At 41.9% G+C, this 14,183-nt stretch overlaps 1 protein-coding gene across 6 annotated transcripts in view; it reads right to left on the bottom strand.

Moving 5' to 3' along the window:
• The window catches only part of DYNC2H1 (dynein cytoplasmic 2 heavy chain 1), a 396,411-nt gene that overhangs the window by 248,750 nt on the left and 133,478 nt on the right, over positions 1 to 14,183 (bottom strand). For all 6 annotated transcript variants that reach the window (XR_012667749.1, XM_048844045.2, XM_075127044.1 and 3 more), the window contains 4 exons: positions 14,020 to 14,141; positions 11,969 to 12,055; positions 7,207 to 7,333; positions 1,002 to 1,143 (listed from right to left, as the gene is read on the bottom strand). Coding sequence is in view for 5 of the 6 variants with exons in the window: in XM_048844045.2 (XP_048700002.2) it covers positions 1,002 to 1,143; positions 7,207 to 7,333; positions 11,969 to 12,055; positions 14,020 to 14,141 (478 nt within the window). In the remaining variant the exon portion in view is untranslated. The remainder of the gene's footprint in view (positions 1 to 1,001; positions 1,144 to 7,206; positions 7,334 to 11,968; positions 12,056 to 14,019; positions 14,142 to 14,183) is intronic.

Raw genomic sequence — 14,183 nt, 5'->3', positions numbered from 1 at the left:
GAACGTCCATACTGGGTCAGATCAATGGTCGATCTAGCCAAGTATCCCGTCTCTGACAATGGACAGTGCCAGATGCTTCAGAGAAAATAAACAGAACAAGGCAATTTTGACCTATCCATCCCATCACTCAGTCCCAACTTCTGGAAGTTGCAAGTTTAGTGACATCCAGAGCATGGCTAATAGTTTTTGATGGACCTATTCTCCATTAACTTATTTACTTCTTTCCTGAATCCAGTTATACCTTTGGCCTTCACAGCATCCCATGGCAACGAATTCTACAGGTTGACTGTGCATTGTGTGAAAAAGTACTTCCTTTTGTTTCTTTTAAACCTGCTGCCTATTAATTTCATCAGTTGACCCCTAGTTCTTGTGTTATATGAAGGGGTAAATAATTTCTATTCACTTTCTCCATACCATTCATGATTTTAAAGACCTTGATCATATTCCCCCTTAGTCTCCTCTTTTCTAAGATGAACAGTCCCTGTCTTTTTACTCTCTCCTCATATGGAAGCTGGTTCATACCCCTAATCATTGTTGCCCTTCTTGGCTTCTTTTCCAATTCTAATATATATATAATGGGGCTACCAGAACTGCACCTGGTATTCACCTGGTATGCCCTGGTGTGGGCAAATCATGGATTTATATAGTGGCATGATGACATTTTCTGTCTTATTATCTGTCCCTTTCTTAATGGTTTTTAACATTCTATTAGCTTTTTTGAATGAAGCTGCACACTGAGCATGAGATATTTCTGAAGAATTATCAACGAAGATTCCAAGATCTCTTTCTTGAGTGGTAATAACTAATTTAGATCCCATTATTTTGTATGTATAGTTGGGATTATTTTTTCCAATATGAAAGCAGTTATTAATCTGTCAAAGCATTATGAATTTCCAAAAACTATAAACAAAAATATGCATTAGAATTATCAATATCTCTCACTTTGTAAAATTAACAATATCTCTCACTTGTCTTCATGTCAAAGAAAACAAAATACGTACTTTCAAGACCAGCTGATTTTGTCCATTCATCCAAACTAATTTTTCGCTGATCCTCTTGAGCAGCAGAAAGGTAAGTAATAAAAGCAGCAGCCAACTGAGCTCTTTTAGGCAGAGTAGTTAGTTCATCTGTGATCTCTGAAACCTTTAAAAAAAAAAGGTATGTAGTGGATTCATGACAGATGGCACCGTCAGAGACAAATGTATGGAATGATGACCAGCTTGCCACCCTACAAATATCCAGACTTAGCACTCGAGCCAGAAAAGTCACGTAAGACACCACCAACCTGGCCCAGTGAGCCACCACTTTATTAAGAGGTGCAACATTGGTCAATCGATAGCATAAACAAATACAACCAGAGTTTGAGTGGGAGTTCTACTGGAGGAGAAGGAATTTGTAGAGGCTTGTTTTACTTTGGGTAAAACTTTGGGCAGGAATGCAACTGGAGGAAGGATATACAAAAGGCCTCTTGACCAGGAACAAAAAAAGACGACATTTTTTGTTTTCTCTTGTTGCGAACAGGTCCACTTGGGGAGTTCCCCACCCCTGGAAAATGGACCTGGAAACGTCCAGTAGAAGACACCACACATGGTGGCCTGCAAACAATCTGCTCAGGCAATCTGCCAGAGTGTTCTGAGCTCCTGGAAGGTAAGCAGCTTTCAGGCTGATGAAACTGGTGTTGCAGAAATTCCACAGAAGGTTTGCCTCCTGTCATAACTTTGTGGATTGAGCCCCTCCTTGCTTGTTTACAGAAAAGCATAAATGCTGTGTTGTCCATGAGCACCAATAAGTTCCACTCCCTGATGTGTGGAAGGAATGCCATACAAGCCAGATGGATGGCTCATAGCTCCGTGATATTTATATGGAGACTCAGATCCTGGGGAGTCCAAAGGGCCTGAGTCTGAAGGTGACATAAGTGAGCTCCCCAATCTAGATCCAATGTGAGGCTATCCAACCATGTAGATGTCTGATGTAGATGTAGATGCAGTCTTAGCATGTTGCACCACATAGGTGCACACTCCCATGTATCCTAAAAGTTTGAGACATTTCCAAACTGTGATGTTAGGGTGCACCTTTATATCTAGAGCAATGAGTCACATTGTTTGGAACATCTTCTGTGGTAGGAAAGCCCTGGCCTTTGTAGAGTCCAGGACTGCTTTAACGAATTCTATTATTTGAATAGGAGACAGGATGGACTTCTCTGTATTAATTAGTAGCCCTAGCATATCAAAAGTGGATTAAATAGTGGCTGGAGAGTACCTGAAACCTGGATTGGCTTCTGACTAGCCAGTCATCCAGGTAAGGAAATACATGGAGTCCTGACTTTCACAGGAATGGTACTACTAAAGCCATACATTTTTGTGAAAACGAAAAGCGCTGCTGATAGTCTGAAAGGCAGCACTGAGAATTTGTAGTGGAATCCATTTACCATGAACCTGAGAATTTTTCAGTGGCTCTGGTGAATTCCCACGTGAAAACAAGCATCTTTTAAGTCAAGAACAGCATACCAGTCCCTGGGTCTAATGAATTGATAATAGACACTAGAGTGACCATCTGGAATTTCAGATCTAAAATAGGTCTGAAAATCCCCTTCCCCGCTTTGCCTTTGGGATTAGGAAGTAGTGGGAATAAAATCTCTTCCCTCTGAAAGACATGGGAACGTCCTGTATGGTCCCCACAAGGAGAGACTGAACCTCCTGAAGTAGTGACAGTGGTCCCTGAAGAGAAGTAGGAAGGGGGAGTAGAAATAAGGGTGTATCCCTGTTCTACTATGCTTAAGGCCCCTCTGATGCGGGTCCAAGCATGTAGGAAGCAGGATACGTGGCTGGCAATAATAGGGGTCGGGAAAGATGACACAGTGGGGAATGGTACACTGCTCTCAATCAGTGGGTCAAAGTGACTGCTAGATGATCCAGGTTGCCTAGAAGAGTTGGCAGCTGAAGAGAAGGATGGAGGAGAAGGACGAATCTTGCAACCCTGCCCCTCTTTTTGGACAGGTCCTGGAAATGCACCAAGAATGGCTGACACTGTTGGGAATGCTGTGGAAGGAATGGCTTTCTTTTTGCCACCAGTTTATAGATCCCCAGAGACTTAAGGGCCGTCCTTGAATCCTTAAGGCTCTGAAGCCTCTCATCAAGTTTTACTGGAAAACAGTGAGAAGCCTTCCAATGGGAGGTCTTGAATTGTTTGTTGCACCTCTGGGGGGAGGTGTGACCCCTGCAGCCAAGATGAACATCACATCATGATGGCAGAGGCAATAGCTCGAGCTGCGGAGTCTGTCACATGCAGGCTCACCAGCAATGTTATTCTGACAACTAATTTGCCTTCCTCCACCAAAGCAGAGAACTCCTGCTTTGTCACATCAGGAATCTGGTCTTTGAATTTCAGGATATTACCCCACAGGCTGAAGTCATAACAACCCAGCAGGTTCGCAATCCTGAGCTGTAAATGTCCCGTGGAATAAAATTTCTGGACAAACAGATCTAGTTTTTTTGCTTCCTTTCCCTTTGGAGTAGAGGCCTGGTGTCCTTGCCTTTGGCAGTCATGACCACAAGAGAGACTGGAAGAGGGTGTCTGTAAGAGTGCTTGAATCCCTGTGAATGGACATAATATGTCTTCTCCACCCTTTTGGCAAAGGCAGAGGCAGAGTAAAAGGAGTCTTCCATAAAATCCTGACAGGCTCCAGAATAGCTTCATTTATAGGAAGAGCTACCCTAGAGGGTCCTGCAGATGCTAAAATGTCCAAAAGCCCATGTGACCTTTCTTGTACCTCTTCTGACTGGATATCTAGAGTTGAAACAAGTCTTGAGGAGCTCTAAAGCCATCAAGAGATGGGGAGGTAGACTCAGCCACTACTGCCTCATTGGGAAACAAAGAAGGGGGATGACTATGAGCCGCCAATGTGATATGGCCATGAAAAAAGCTAATGCGGTCTTGGGATGCATCAGGCGAGATATTTCCAGCAGAGATAAGGAGGTGTTAGTACCATTATACAAGGCACTGGTGAGACCTCATCTGGAATACTGTGTGCAGTTCTGGTCTCCCATGTTTAAGAAGGATGAATTCAAACTGGAACAGGTACAGAGAAGGGCTACTAGGATGATCCGAGGAATGGAAAACCTGTCTTATGAAAGGAGACTCAAGGAGCTTGGCTTGTTTAGCTTAACCAAAAGAAGGCTGAGGGGAGATATGATTGCTCTCTATAAATATATCAGAGGGATAAATACCAGAGAGGGAAAGGAATTATTTAAGCTCAGTACCAATGTGGACACAAGAACAAATGGATATAAACTGGCCATCAGGAAGTTTCGACTTGAAATTAGACGAAGGTTTCTAACCATCAGAGGAGTGAAGTTCTGGAACAGCTTTCCAAGGGAAGCAGTGGGGGCAAAAGACCTACCTGGCTTCAAGATTAAACTCGATAAGTTTATGGAGGAGAAGGTATGATGGGATACCATGATTTTGGCAATTAATTGATCTTTAACTATTCATGGTAAATAGGCCCAATGGCCTGTGATGGGATGTTAGATGGGGTGGGATCTGAGTGACTACAGAGAATTCTTTCCTAGGTATCTGGCTGGTGAATCTTGCCCACATGCTCAGGGTTCAGCTTATTGCCATATTTGGGGTTGGGAAGGAATTTTCCTCCATGGCAGATTGGAAGAGGCCATGAGGGTTTTTCGCCTTCCTCTGCAGCATAGGGCACAGGTCACTTGCTAGAGGATTCTCTGCACTCTGAAGTCTTTAAACCATGATTTGAGGACTTCAATAGCTCAGACATAGGTGAGAGGTTTATTGCAGGAGTGGATGGGTGAGATTCGGTGGCCTGCATTGTGCAGGGGGTCAGACTAGATTATCATAATGGTCCCTTCTGACCTTAATATCTATGAATCTATAAGAAGAGGCTAAAGGTTGTTGAGGTGGTCCCTCCTCCAACTTCTCTACAGAGGGTCCCCAGCATGCAGCTCTGTCTGCACAGTACTAATCCCAGTACTGAGGGAACAAAGATGTTCCCAGCACCTGGCTGATGCAGAGGTGCAGGAAGGGAGCAGAGAGGCTCTGGAATGTGGAGGGAAGCCCCAACGGGTCCAGAAGGGCCATTGGTATGGAGGTGGTATCCAGCTCTGTGTAGGCCACTAACTCTTAGAATGCTGAGGCTGTGAATGGTACCACGGCAGACAGGCACCCCACTAGGGCTGTTGGGCATGCTCAGGTTAGAACACAAAGGATCCACTTCCGAATCTGATGTAGAGTCCATTTCTTCTGACCATGGGGGTGCTGAACCTGTTGATACGAGGGGCAAAGGGTTCCAAGCCTGGAGAAGTGGGTACCAGAGAAATCATTCCTGGCTTGCCTCTAGATGCAATAGGGCTGCAAGAGTAGAAGTGGCCAGTACCGAGTAGTGCTCTGGGTCCACAGGAGTGTGGGTTCCAATATCTGTTCCATGCAAGTTTCCTGAATCATGGGAGAAACCAGTACCAACAAGTTAAGCAACTCTCTGGTTGCCTCAAAACGCTTGGATGTCGACAGCATTGGAAAGGGCTGCCAAGCCTTCAGGGTTTATTCTCAACAGGCCCTTCCTGGGTTCCGGAATCAGCAATCCCTGCTGGCTCACAGATTGCTTTTGGGGGTATGACTGTTTGGAACGTCCCACTGAGACCTTGTGAACACTCAGTGCCTTCCTCTTCAAGTGTCCTGGTACCAAGTCCTTAGGAGACTTATGCAGTCTCTTCTTAGGCACCAGCGATGTAGATCTGCCTGAGGACTCTGTCAGAATGGGAGGAAGCACTCCTAACAGACTTGGATGTGCTCTGTACCCATTCAGAGCAGGAGAGTTCTGATGGAGGACAAAGTGCAGACTCCATGAGTAGGTACCTGAGCCTGGCAACCCTGTACCCTTTTCAAATGGGATTTGAACCCTCTACAAATGCGACGTTTGCCACTGACATGCACCTCTCCCAGCCACTTAAGGCAGCTGGGATGTGGGTCACTCACTGGCATAGATCTGTTATATGAACAACAGGCCTTGAAGCCAGGAAAACAGGGCATCAGTCCAGTATCACACTCGGTGTCCAACTAGGCACCAGTAACTCCACACTAAAAAGATAGCTCATTCAAAACTTAACCCTATAACTATTTATAGATATACCATACAAGACTAAAAACTAATGCACAGCTACTATTTACACTAAGGGAAGGAAAATATGAAGAAACAAAGATCATCGCTCCAACAACGACCATCACTAGTGATAGGAAAGAACTGTGGTGGGTCAGGGGCAGTGCAGCCCTTCATACTTGTGTGCCATGGCACGAGGCACCGGAGGGAGCTAACACTTCCCCGACAAGTATTGAAAAGGGAAAAATTTCTGATAACTGTGCATAAGCCACATACACATGCCTACGGTGGAATGGACAATTGCAATCACTCCAACAACTATAAAAGTGTGACATTTTCATGAGTAGAAAAGCCAGATGATCACTTTGGGGGCTAGATTCTCTTCAGCGCCCAGTTTCTGCTTAGTGTAGCCGATGGGGCATCTCCAAAGAAGCTAGTTGCAGCTTCACGATTCTAGAGAAAAGAAATCCTTAAATGAGGATTAGCAGGGATGGCTTGAGAGAAAAATATTCTTTTTTTCCCCCCAGTGTCACTAGTTACCAAACTGTGATAAATCACATATGCCAAGATTTCATAAGTAATGCATGATTTTGGGTGCCTCAATTTCTCAGTTCCCAATATGAGACACATAAAAGCTCATTTTGAGAGATTTCTGAAAAATCAAGCCTGTTCAAGATGTCTCAAAATTGGGCACCCAAACTCACTAGACATTTTTGATAATCTTGGCCATAAAACAGTCACGTGACTGCTGAGACTCCAAACAGTTTTACATCAGAGAAATTATAATACATTTTATCATATTAATTAAATAATGCATTTTGTGCACATTCAGACCTTATCTGCCAAGAAAAGCTAAATAATGGAATAGGAGAAAGCTTCAGAAGAATTTTAAAATAAAGCTTTTGAGTGGTGACAACAGCTTTTAAATATAATGGAATAAACATTCAGGAGCTGCAATAGAGTGCCATGTAATTTATATTCCATAAACACATTGTATGATCAAACAATTGCCTTCAAAAAAAGAGAATATAAAGTATTAAATCAAGTTTTTAAACAGTAGCATCTATTTTATTAAAGTTTCTGCAACAAACCTGTGTGTTCCATCTCTTATGTTCCCTATCAAGTTGATTAATCAGTATCTCTGCAGCTTTGAGTGTTTCTTGTGCTTTAACTACTTCTGCTTCAAGTTTAGCTGCTTCAGCTGTTCTACTCTGGAACCTGTAAAAAAACTATACTTTTAAATTATTGTCAAGAACCAATTGGTATACATTTTTAAAGTCAAATTGAAAGGCTCTTTTAAAAAATGGAAGGTTTTGTTTAAGTTTTGAAATAATTAATCCCTCAAATCCTGATCTAAATGCCCAGCCCCAATAACTAAACTGGGTAACTGTTCAGACAGAGGGAAAGAATCCTCCACGTCCGACTACAGAGCAAACCCTACTCCACAAAGTTTGATGGTAGGTGGATCCAGGCAGTGGTAGATGCACTGGCCCCAGCCCAACTCCCTTATGTGACAGCAGGCAGGCAGCACCCACAGAATTGGACTCCACATCACACAGAAGTTGTGTATCCCTACACAAACTCCTGGAATCCTGCTCTTACATCTCTGAAGAACAGAACTGTATTTCAGCCCTTCTGCATCTGAATGGGAGGGGCATCAGATTTTCCCCAGCGTACATAGTTGACATTTGCAGATACAGTAAACACACTATATAACATAATATATGCAAATCATTTCCTCCTTTACTTAACAGTTGATACCTGATTTGATCAGTTTATGATTTTAAGCCTGATTCAATGCCCACTAGGTCAATGAGAGATTTTCCATTGACTTCGGTGGGTATTGGATTGGCGCCACTCTAAGGGGTAGGAAATGCCAGCTCTCTGAATTTCTGTACATATTAGTAATAGCATCAAACATAACAGGGGAAATGGCAAAATATTGAAGTCAAGTCTTGGCAGGTAACAGGCTTCTCTAATCTCCTTAAAACTTGTAAGAAATGCTACAGACACAAATTAACTATTTTGGCTAAGAAATATCTCATATGGGAACTGCATACACTTTGAAATATAGATTGAAAAGTTGTATAATTTTGCCATGACTTTTATAAGTACCACTATATATATTTTCTGCTGAAATACACTTTACAATACCTTTATAAAGGAATTCTCTTTGGTAAATTTCAGTGAATAACCCTATAGAGTAGGATCTTGCTAACTCACACTGGTGACTCCACTACAGTGCAAAACACTGAATTTTGTGAATTACTAATGAAAAAGAAACCAAACTCCAATCAAAAATCAAGGTTAATACTTCACAAAATGTAGGTGTTCATTTAACTGTGCATCATATGTGCTAACTATACATCCAAATACGCTAGTAAATGAAATGCAGTATATTTTGGAAAAAATAATACACAACTTATTTGTAAAATAAGAGACTTTACTGAATCATCTAGTTTTAAATCTGTGCTATGTAGTTGGGAGAAATCACCAATATTTTTGTGCAAATGATGTAGTGGGGTTTAGTAACATCCAGATTAGTGAGGCTTCAATGTATTTCTTATCGTAACGGGATATAAATAGCATCATTTTTCCTTTTTTCTAATGAAGGAACTATGTTCATAAAAGCCCTTACATCAGATATTTCCCTCTCCCTCTTTGCATGGTGCTAGTTACGCTTGGAGCTATGTGCACAATTTTGGGTACCACAATTTTGGGTATTGTGGGTACAAAAATAAAAGGTTTGGTTAAAAATGAATTTGAGTAAAGAATTCCACCGTAGATAAGAAAAAAAGGCCATTCTATGCCACTGTGATATAACAGTACCTGATGGGATGCTACAAAGAAGAAAGGGAGGTACTGTCACTGGTTGGTCCCAATAATGAAAAATTTCTTACTAATAAATTTCCTGTCTGCTAACATCTCCCACAATTATGGATTTCTAGGTTGCTCTCCTGTCTCTGAAGCTTATGCCAAGGACAGCTCTTCAGGACAGGCTGGACACTGCGGACTGAGCAGCTTGCTCCATGGTATCTGCTATTTCTATGAGGAGGTGTTTGTGGCTCCAACCTTCTGGTCTCCCTCCTGAAGTACAGCAGACCATCCAGGATTTGCCATTCGAGGGTCCTTCCCTTTTCTCAGAAAAAGATGGACAATAGGCTGCATAGCCTAAAAGATGCCAGGGAAACACTGAAGTCCCTTGAAATTTATACACCAACAATAAGAAGAAAGCAATTCCAGCCCCCCAGCAGGCTCACAAATATTAGAGCTTAATACCTTGTCCCCAAGACCCGCTGAGAAAAACGAGCAGGAATTACAGGAGGTGACCACCGCCCCTCAGCACATGCGACAGCAGGATCCATTTGACCAAGGCTAACTCTAAACATGCATTTTGACAGGCTTTGAGGGCAGCATACCACTGCTTGCAGACTAATTTGTTCCTACCCATACCTTTGCCAATCATCCATCCAACTTCCTTAGTGCTTGGACTCACATCACATCAGATCAGTGGGTCCCAAGCACAATGGATCTGGGATATTCCCTTCTATCTATATTAGTTTCTATCACCCCACACCACCCCCATCCTTCTTCAGGGCTCACTCTCATGAGATCATTCCTCAGCAGAAATGAACAGTTACCGTATGACTGTCTTCTTTGGTCTAATGTACATAGTTATTTTTTCTCTCTAGAATGTTTGTTAATAATATTATGCAAATTTTACATTTTGGGAATAACTCATCTGACAGCAAGCAAAAGCAAACAGGGCACGGCCGTGTGGCTCAGTAATGAAGGTGCTAGCTGTAGACCAAATAACTGCTTTGCAAATTTCTGAAGTGGACGCACTTGCTCGTTCCACCTCAATCCCTTCTGGGACAGGAGCCTCTGATAATTTGTAGGCTTCCACAATGCATAGTTTAATCCGTCTAGTGATGGAGGACTTGGAAGCTCTGAGGTTCTGGCAGTTTGGGTGGAAGGACACAAATAAGGAGCCCAATTTTCTTATGGATTCTGTGTGTTTGAGATAGATTTTCCATGCTCTTCTGACCTCTAAGGTGTGCCACAGCTTTTCTGTTGGATTTTGTGGCTTTGACCAAATGAAGGAAGCACAACTTCTTGGGGTGTGTGGAAGGAGGAATTTACTCAGAATGAAGGGATTCTGGTGTCCTGAGTACCAGCTTGTCCTTATGGAACATGCAGTAAGGCTGCCAGCTCCAATACTCACCAGGCGGATGTGACAGCTACTAAAAAACAAGTCTTAGTGGATAAATGAAAGGCCAATGCTCATGAACAGACTTGTTCCACTCATCCCTAATCACTTGCTTGAAGAAGAAGCAAAGGGGTACTGCAGCCTCAAGGGAGGATTTTGAGGGGAGACATTTACTATGAGGCTTACTCTTTGGTACCTGCTTAGATTTCAGAGGCAGACAGCTCACCTTCCTCAGTGGAGACAGCAGAAAGAGGAGTCAGAGGACTCGTATCTCCAGGATTTTTTTGTGCTTTTTCTTTCCCTTTTTAGCCTTTTCAGATTTTTTAACAGTTTTAGCTTGCTTTGGGAGTGCAGAAACGCTGCTGTGGCTTTGGTGAGGACTTTTGTGACTTGCCTTTCTTAGGACCTAGAGCATTTTAGGGAGGTCTGCCTCACAGTCCTCCCCCAGTGGGTCCCATTCCCCCTGGGAGATGGGGTGCAGAGTCTTTGTCAGAGCTCTCCTGGTTGGCTTGTGAGAAAGGACGGCTGACTAGAAGCCCAGCTTCTTTTCCCAAGGTGCTCAGGATCCACTTTAAGACTTGAGGGGGAGGGGACCTGTGGCCCCGCAAGCCTCCCCTCTTTGTTTTGAAGAGGTCCCCTAGGTTTTATTGTGAGTCAAGTGGTCAGGGTCCTCCTCAGTTCTGGAGCCCCTTCCTGCTTTGCACTGGGGTTCCTGGACCATTTTCCCTCCATTGGAGTTGCAGCTGCCTCAGTGAGTACAAGACCCAACCTGCCTGTCTGACCTGCAGCCCCCAGACCTAATTGAGTTAGGACTGCAAGGCTGGGTGCAGACTGGGCAAAACTGTACATCTGTTGATCCTGGGAAGGCTGCCTCATATATAGAGTATGTCCACACTGTAATTAAACAGCTGTGACTGGCCCATGTTAGCTGACTCGGATTCGAGCTGCAGAGCTATAAAATCGATGGATATACATTTGGGCTCAGGCTTGTGCCCAGGCTCTGGGACTCTGCAAGATGTTTTACTACAATGTAGGCATACACACTTGGTTTTGACCCAGTGCTTTCTTGGCTGCTTGGCTATACCTCTGAGGGGCAGAGGTGCCAGCAGAGAGATGCTGCAGCAGAGGCTCAGGGAGCGTTAAACCCCAAGTTGTTAACCAACCCAGGGAGGAGGAGGAAAAGTTAAAATAGAAGGAGAAAGGACAGAAACAAAAGAAATTGCCATGGTCTGCTGCTGCAGAGGAAGAGAAAACTGGCAGCAAACAGGTGCTGGGGTGGGGCGGACCAGAATATGTGGCTACAAAATGCTGATCTGCCTCTTGAGCTGCAGGAAGAGGAGAGCAAGGCATATGTCCAGAATCATAGGAGACAATGGGCTGCAGAAAAATAGAGCAGTGGATTAAAACCAAATTAAAGAAAACTAGTTGTCCTCTTTTAGACAGAGGACAACAAACAGCTTCTATCTGAACTTTCTGTAAGCCTCAGGGAGACATCTCTAGACATTTCAAGAATAAGGACTAATCAACGTAACCGTATTTTTGCTGTGAAGACTCTTCTGTTAAAGTAGAATTAAAATATTAAAATCAGTAAACAAAATTATTATGAAAACCATTCAAAAGACATGTAAGCAAAACCAACGTACTTATCTTTTAATTCTGACACTTTTTGACCAACAGAGTTAAGCAGATCTTCTAGTTTCTGTTTTCTGTCTTCAGTTTTCTTTAGGTTACTGAAAAATAATTTTCTACTTTATTATTGATATAGATTCAGATTCATACCAACCAAAAAGCAAAAACAATAAAAAATATTTTAAGGCATTTTATCCAGCCTTTTTATCCAGCCATTTTATCCAGCCATTTTATACATAATTTTTAAAATATGGACACCAGAACTATATGCAGTATTCCAGTATCAGTCTGACCAACGCCACAGACAGCGGTAAAATCACCTTCCCACTCACTACTCCCCTTTTTATATATCCAAGGATCACAGTAGCCCTTTTTGTCATAGCATCACACTGGGAGGTTATATTGAGCTGTTTGTCCAGTATGATCACTAAATACTTTTCAGAGTCACTGCTTTCCAGAATACAGTTCTCCATTCAGTAGGCATGGGCTGCATTCCTTGTTCCTAGATGTATAACTTTGCATTTGACTTCACGAAGACACATTTTGTTTGAATGGTCTTAGATTACCAAGTTATCCAGATCACTCTGTATGACTTTTCTGTCATCATTATTTAACATTCTGCCAGTCTTTGTCTTCCACAAATTTTATAAGCAGTTATTTTATATTTACTTCTAGATCATTGATGAAAATGTTGAATAACATTGGGCATAGTACCAATCCCTGCAGAACCCCCTTACAAACATTCCCATACTATGATGATTTCCCATTAAAAATTACTTTTTGAGTTCTGTCAGCTATCTAGCTGTAAAGCCATTTAACACAGGCTTTACCGATATTGTATAGTGCAAATTTTTTTTATCAGAAGGTTGTACATTAAGTCAAATGCCTTATAAACATCTAAGTATATTACATCTACTCAGTTACCTTTATCAAACAAACTTGTAATCTGATCAAAAAATGAATTCATGTTTGTTTGACAAGCCCTATTTTCCAAAACAAAGCAAAAAAAAAACCATGTTAAGTGGCATTAATTATATTCTTATCCTTTAATTCTTTATCAGTTGAATCCTATATAAGCTTTTCCGTTATTTTGTCCAGGATTGATGTCAGGCTAAACAGCCTATAATTACACAGATCACTCCACCTAGCCTTTCTGAATAGTGGCACAATGTTAGCATTATTCCAGTCTTCTGGAATTTCCCCAGTATTCCAAGATTTATTACAAATTAACATTAGCAGGTCAGAGATCTCTTCAGCCAACTCTTTTAAAACCCCTGGTTGCAGGTTATCCAGGCCTGCTGATTTAAAAGCGTTTATCCCTAGTAGATAATGTTTAACAGCCTCCTTAGTTACTAATGGATTGGGAAGTACTTCATCATCCTCATGTGATATAAATACATCATCCTGATTCCTCCTAAGTACTGAACAGAAACATTTATTGAACACTTCTGCCTTTTCTTCATCACTATTAACAGTTTTGGCATCTCCAGCTATGATACGGACCTATACCATGGATAGAAATTATTTAGTTCCTAATATACTTTAAAAACTCCTTATTTTCCTTGCCTTGTCAGCAATGGATTTTTCCCTGGTGTCTTTCACTTCCCTTATAAATTTTCTGCACTTCATAACTTCTAATTTATACATAATCTATTTCCCCATCTTTCCATTTGTTTTATATATATATATATATATATATATATATATATAACTGCTGTCATCATTTTGCTATTGAACCAGCATGCGCTTTTGGGCAAAGCTGTGCAAAGTTATGTACTATCACTGTACAGGTTTCAGAGTAGCAGCCGTGTTAGTCTGTATTCGCAAAAAGAAAAGGAGGACTTGTGGCACCTTAGAGACTAACCAATTTATTTGAGCATAAGCTTTCGTGAGCTGTGTAGCTCACGAAAGCTTATGCTCAAATAAATTGGTTAGTCTCTAAGGTGCCACAAGTACTCCTATTCTTATCACTGTACAGTATCACTTTTAAAAAATATTTAATTAATAACACTACAGGTATCTTTGGAATGCGGAACAACTGCAGAGTAAAATGCATCTTACTCACGCTTCCAATCCTGCCTGTTCTTTTTCCAGAGGCTGAATTCGTTCCAAGACATAGGAATACTGGACATTGGCCTTAACCCAAGCTGCAAGTGGAGCAGCTGCAGTACTAGCTCGTTTAGCATTCTGAAAAAAAAAATCAATACAAATTATAAAAAGGTCCTTACT

This window comes from Caretta caretta, chromosome 1 (assembly GCF_965140235.1).
Source record: "Caretta caretta isolate rCarCar2 chromosome 1, rCarCar1.hap1, whole genome shotgun sequence".
NCBI classification, from domain to species: Eukaryota; Metazoa; Chordata; order Testudines; family Cheloniidae; genus Caretta; species Caretta caretta.
Note: the sequence above shows the minus strand (reverse complement) of the source record. Positions and strands in the feature narration are given on the sequence as shown.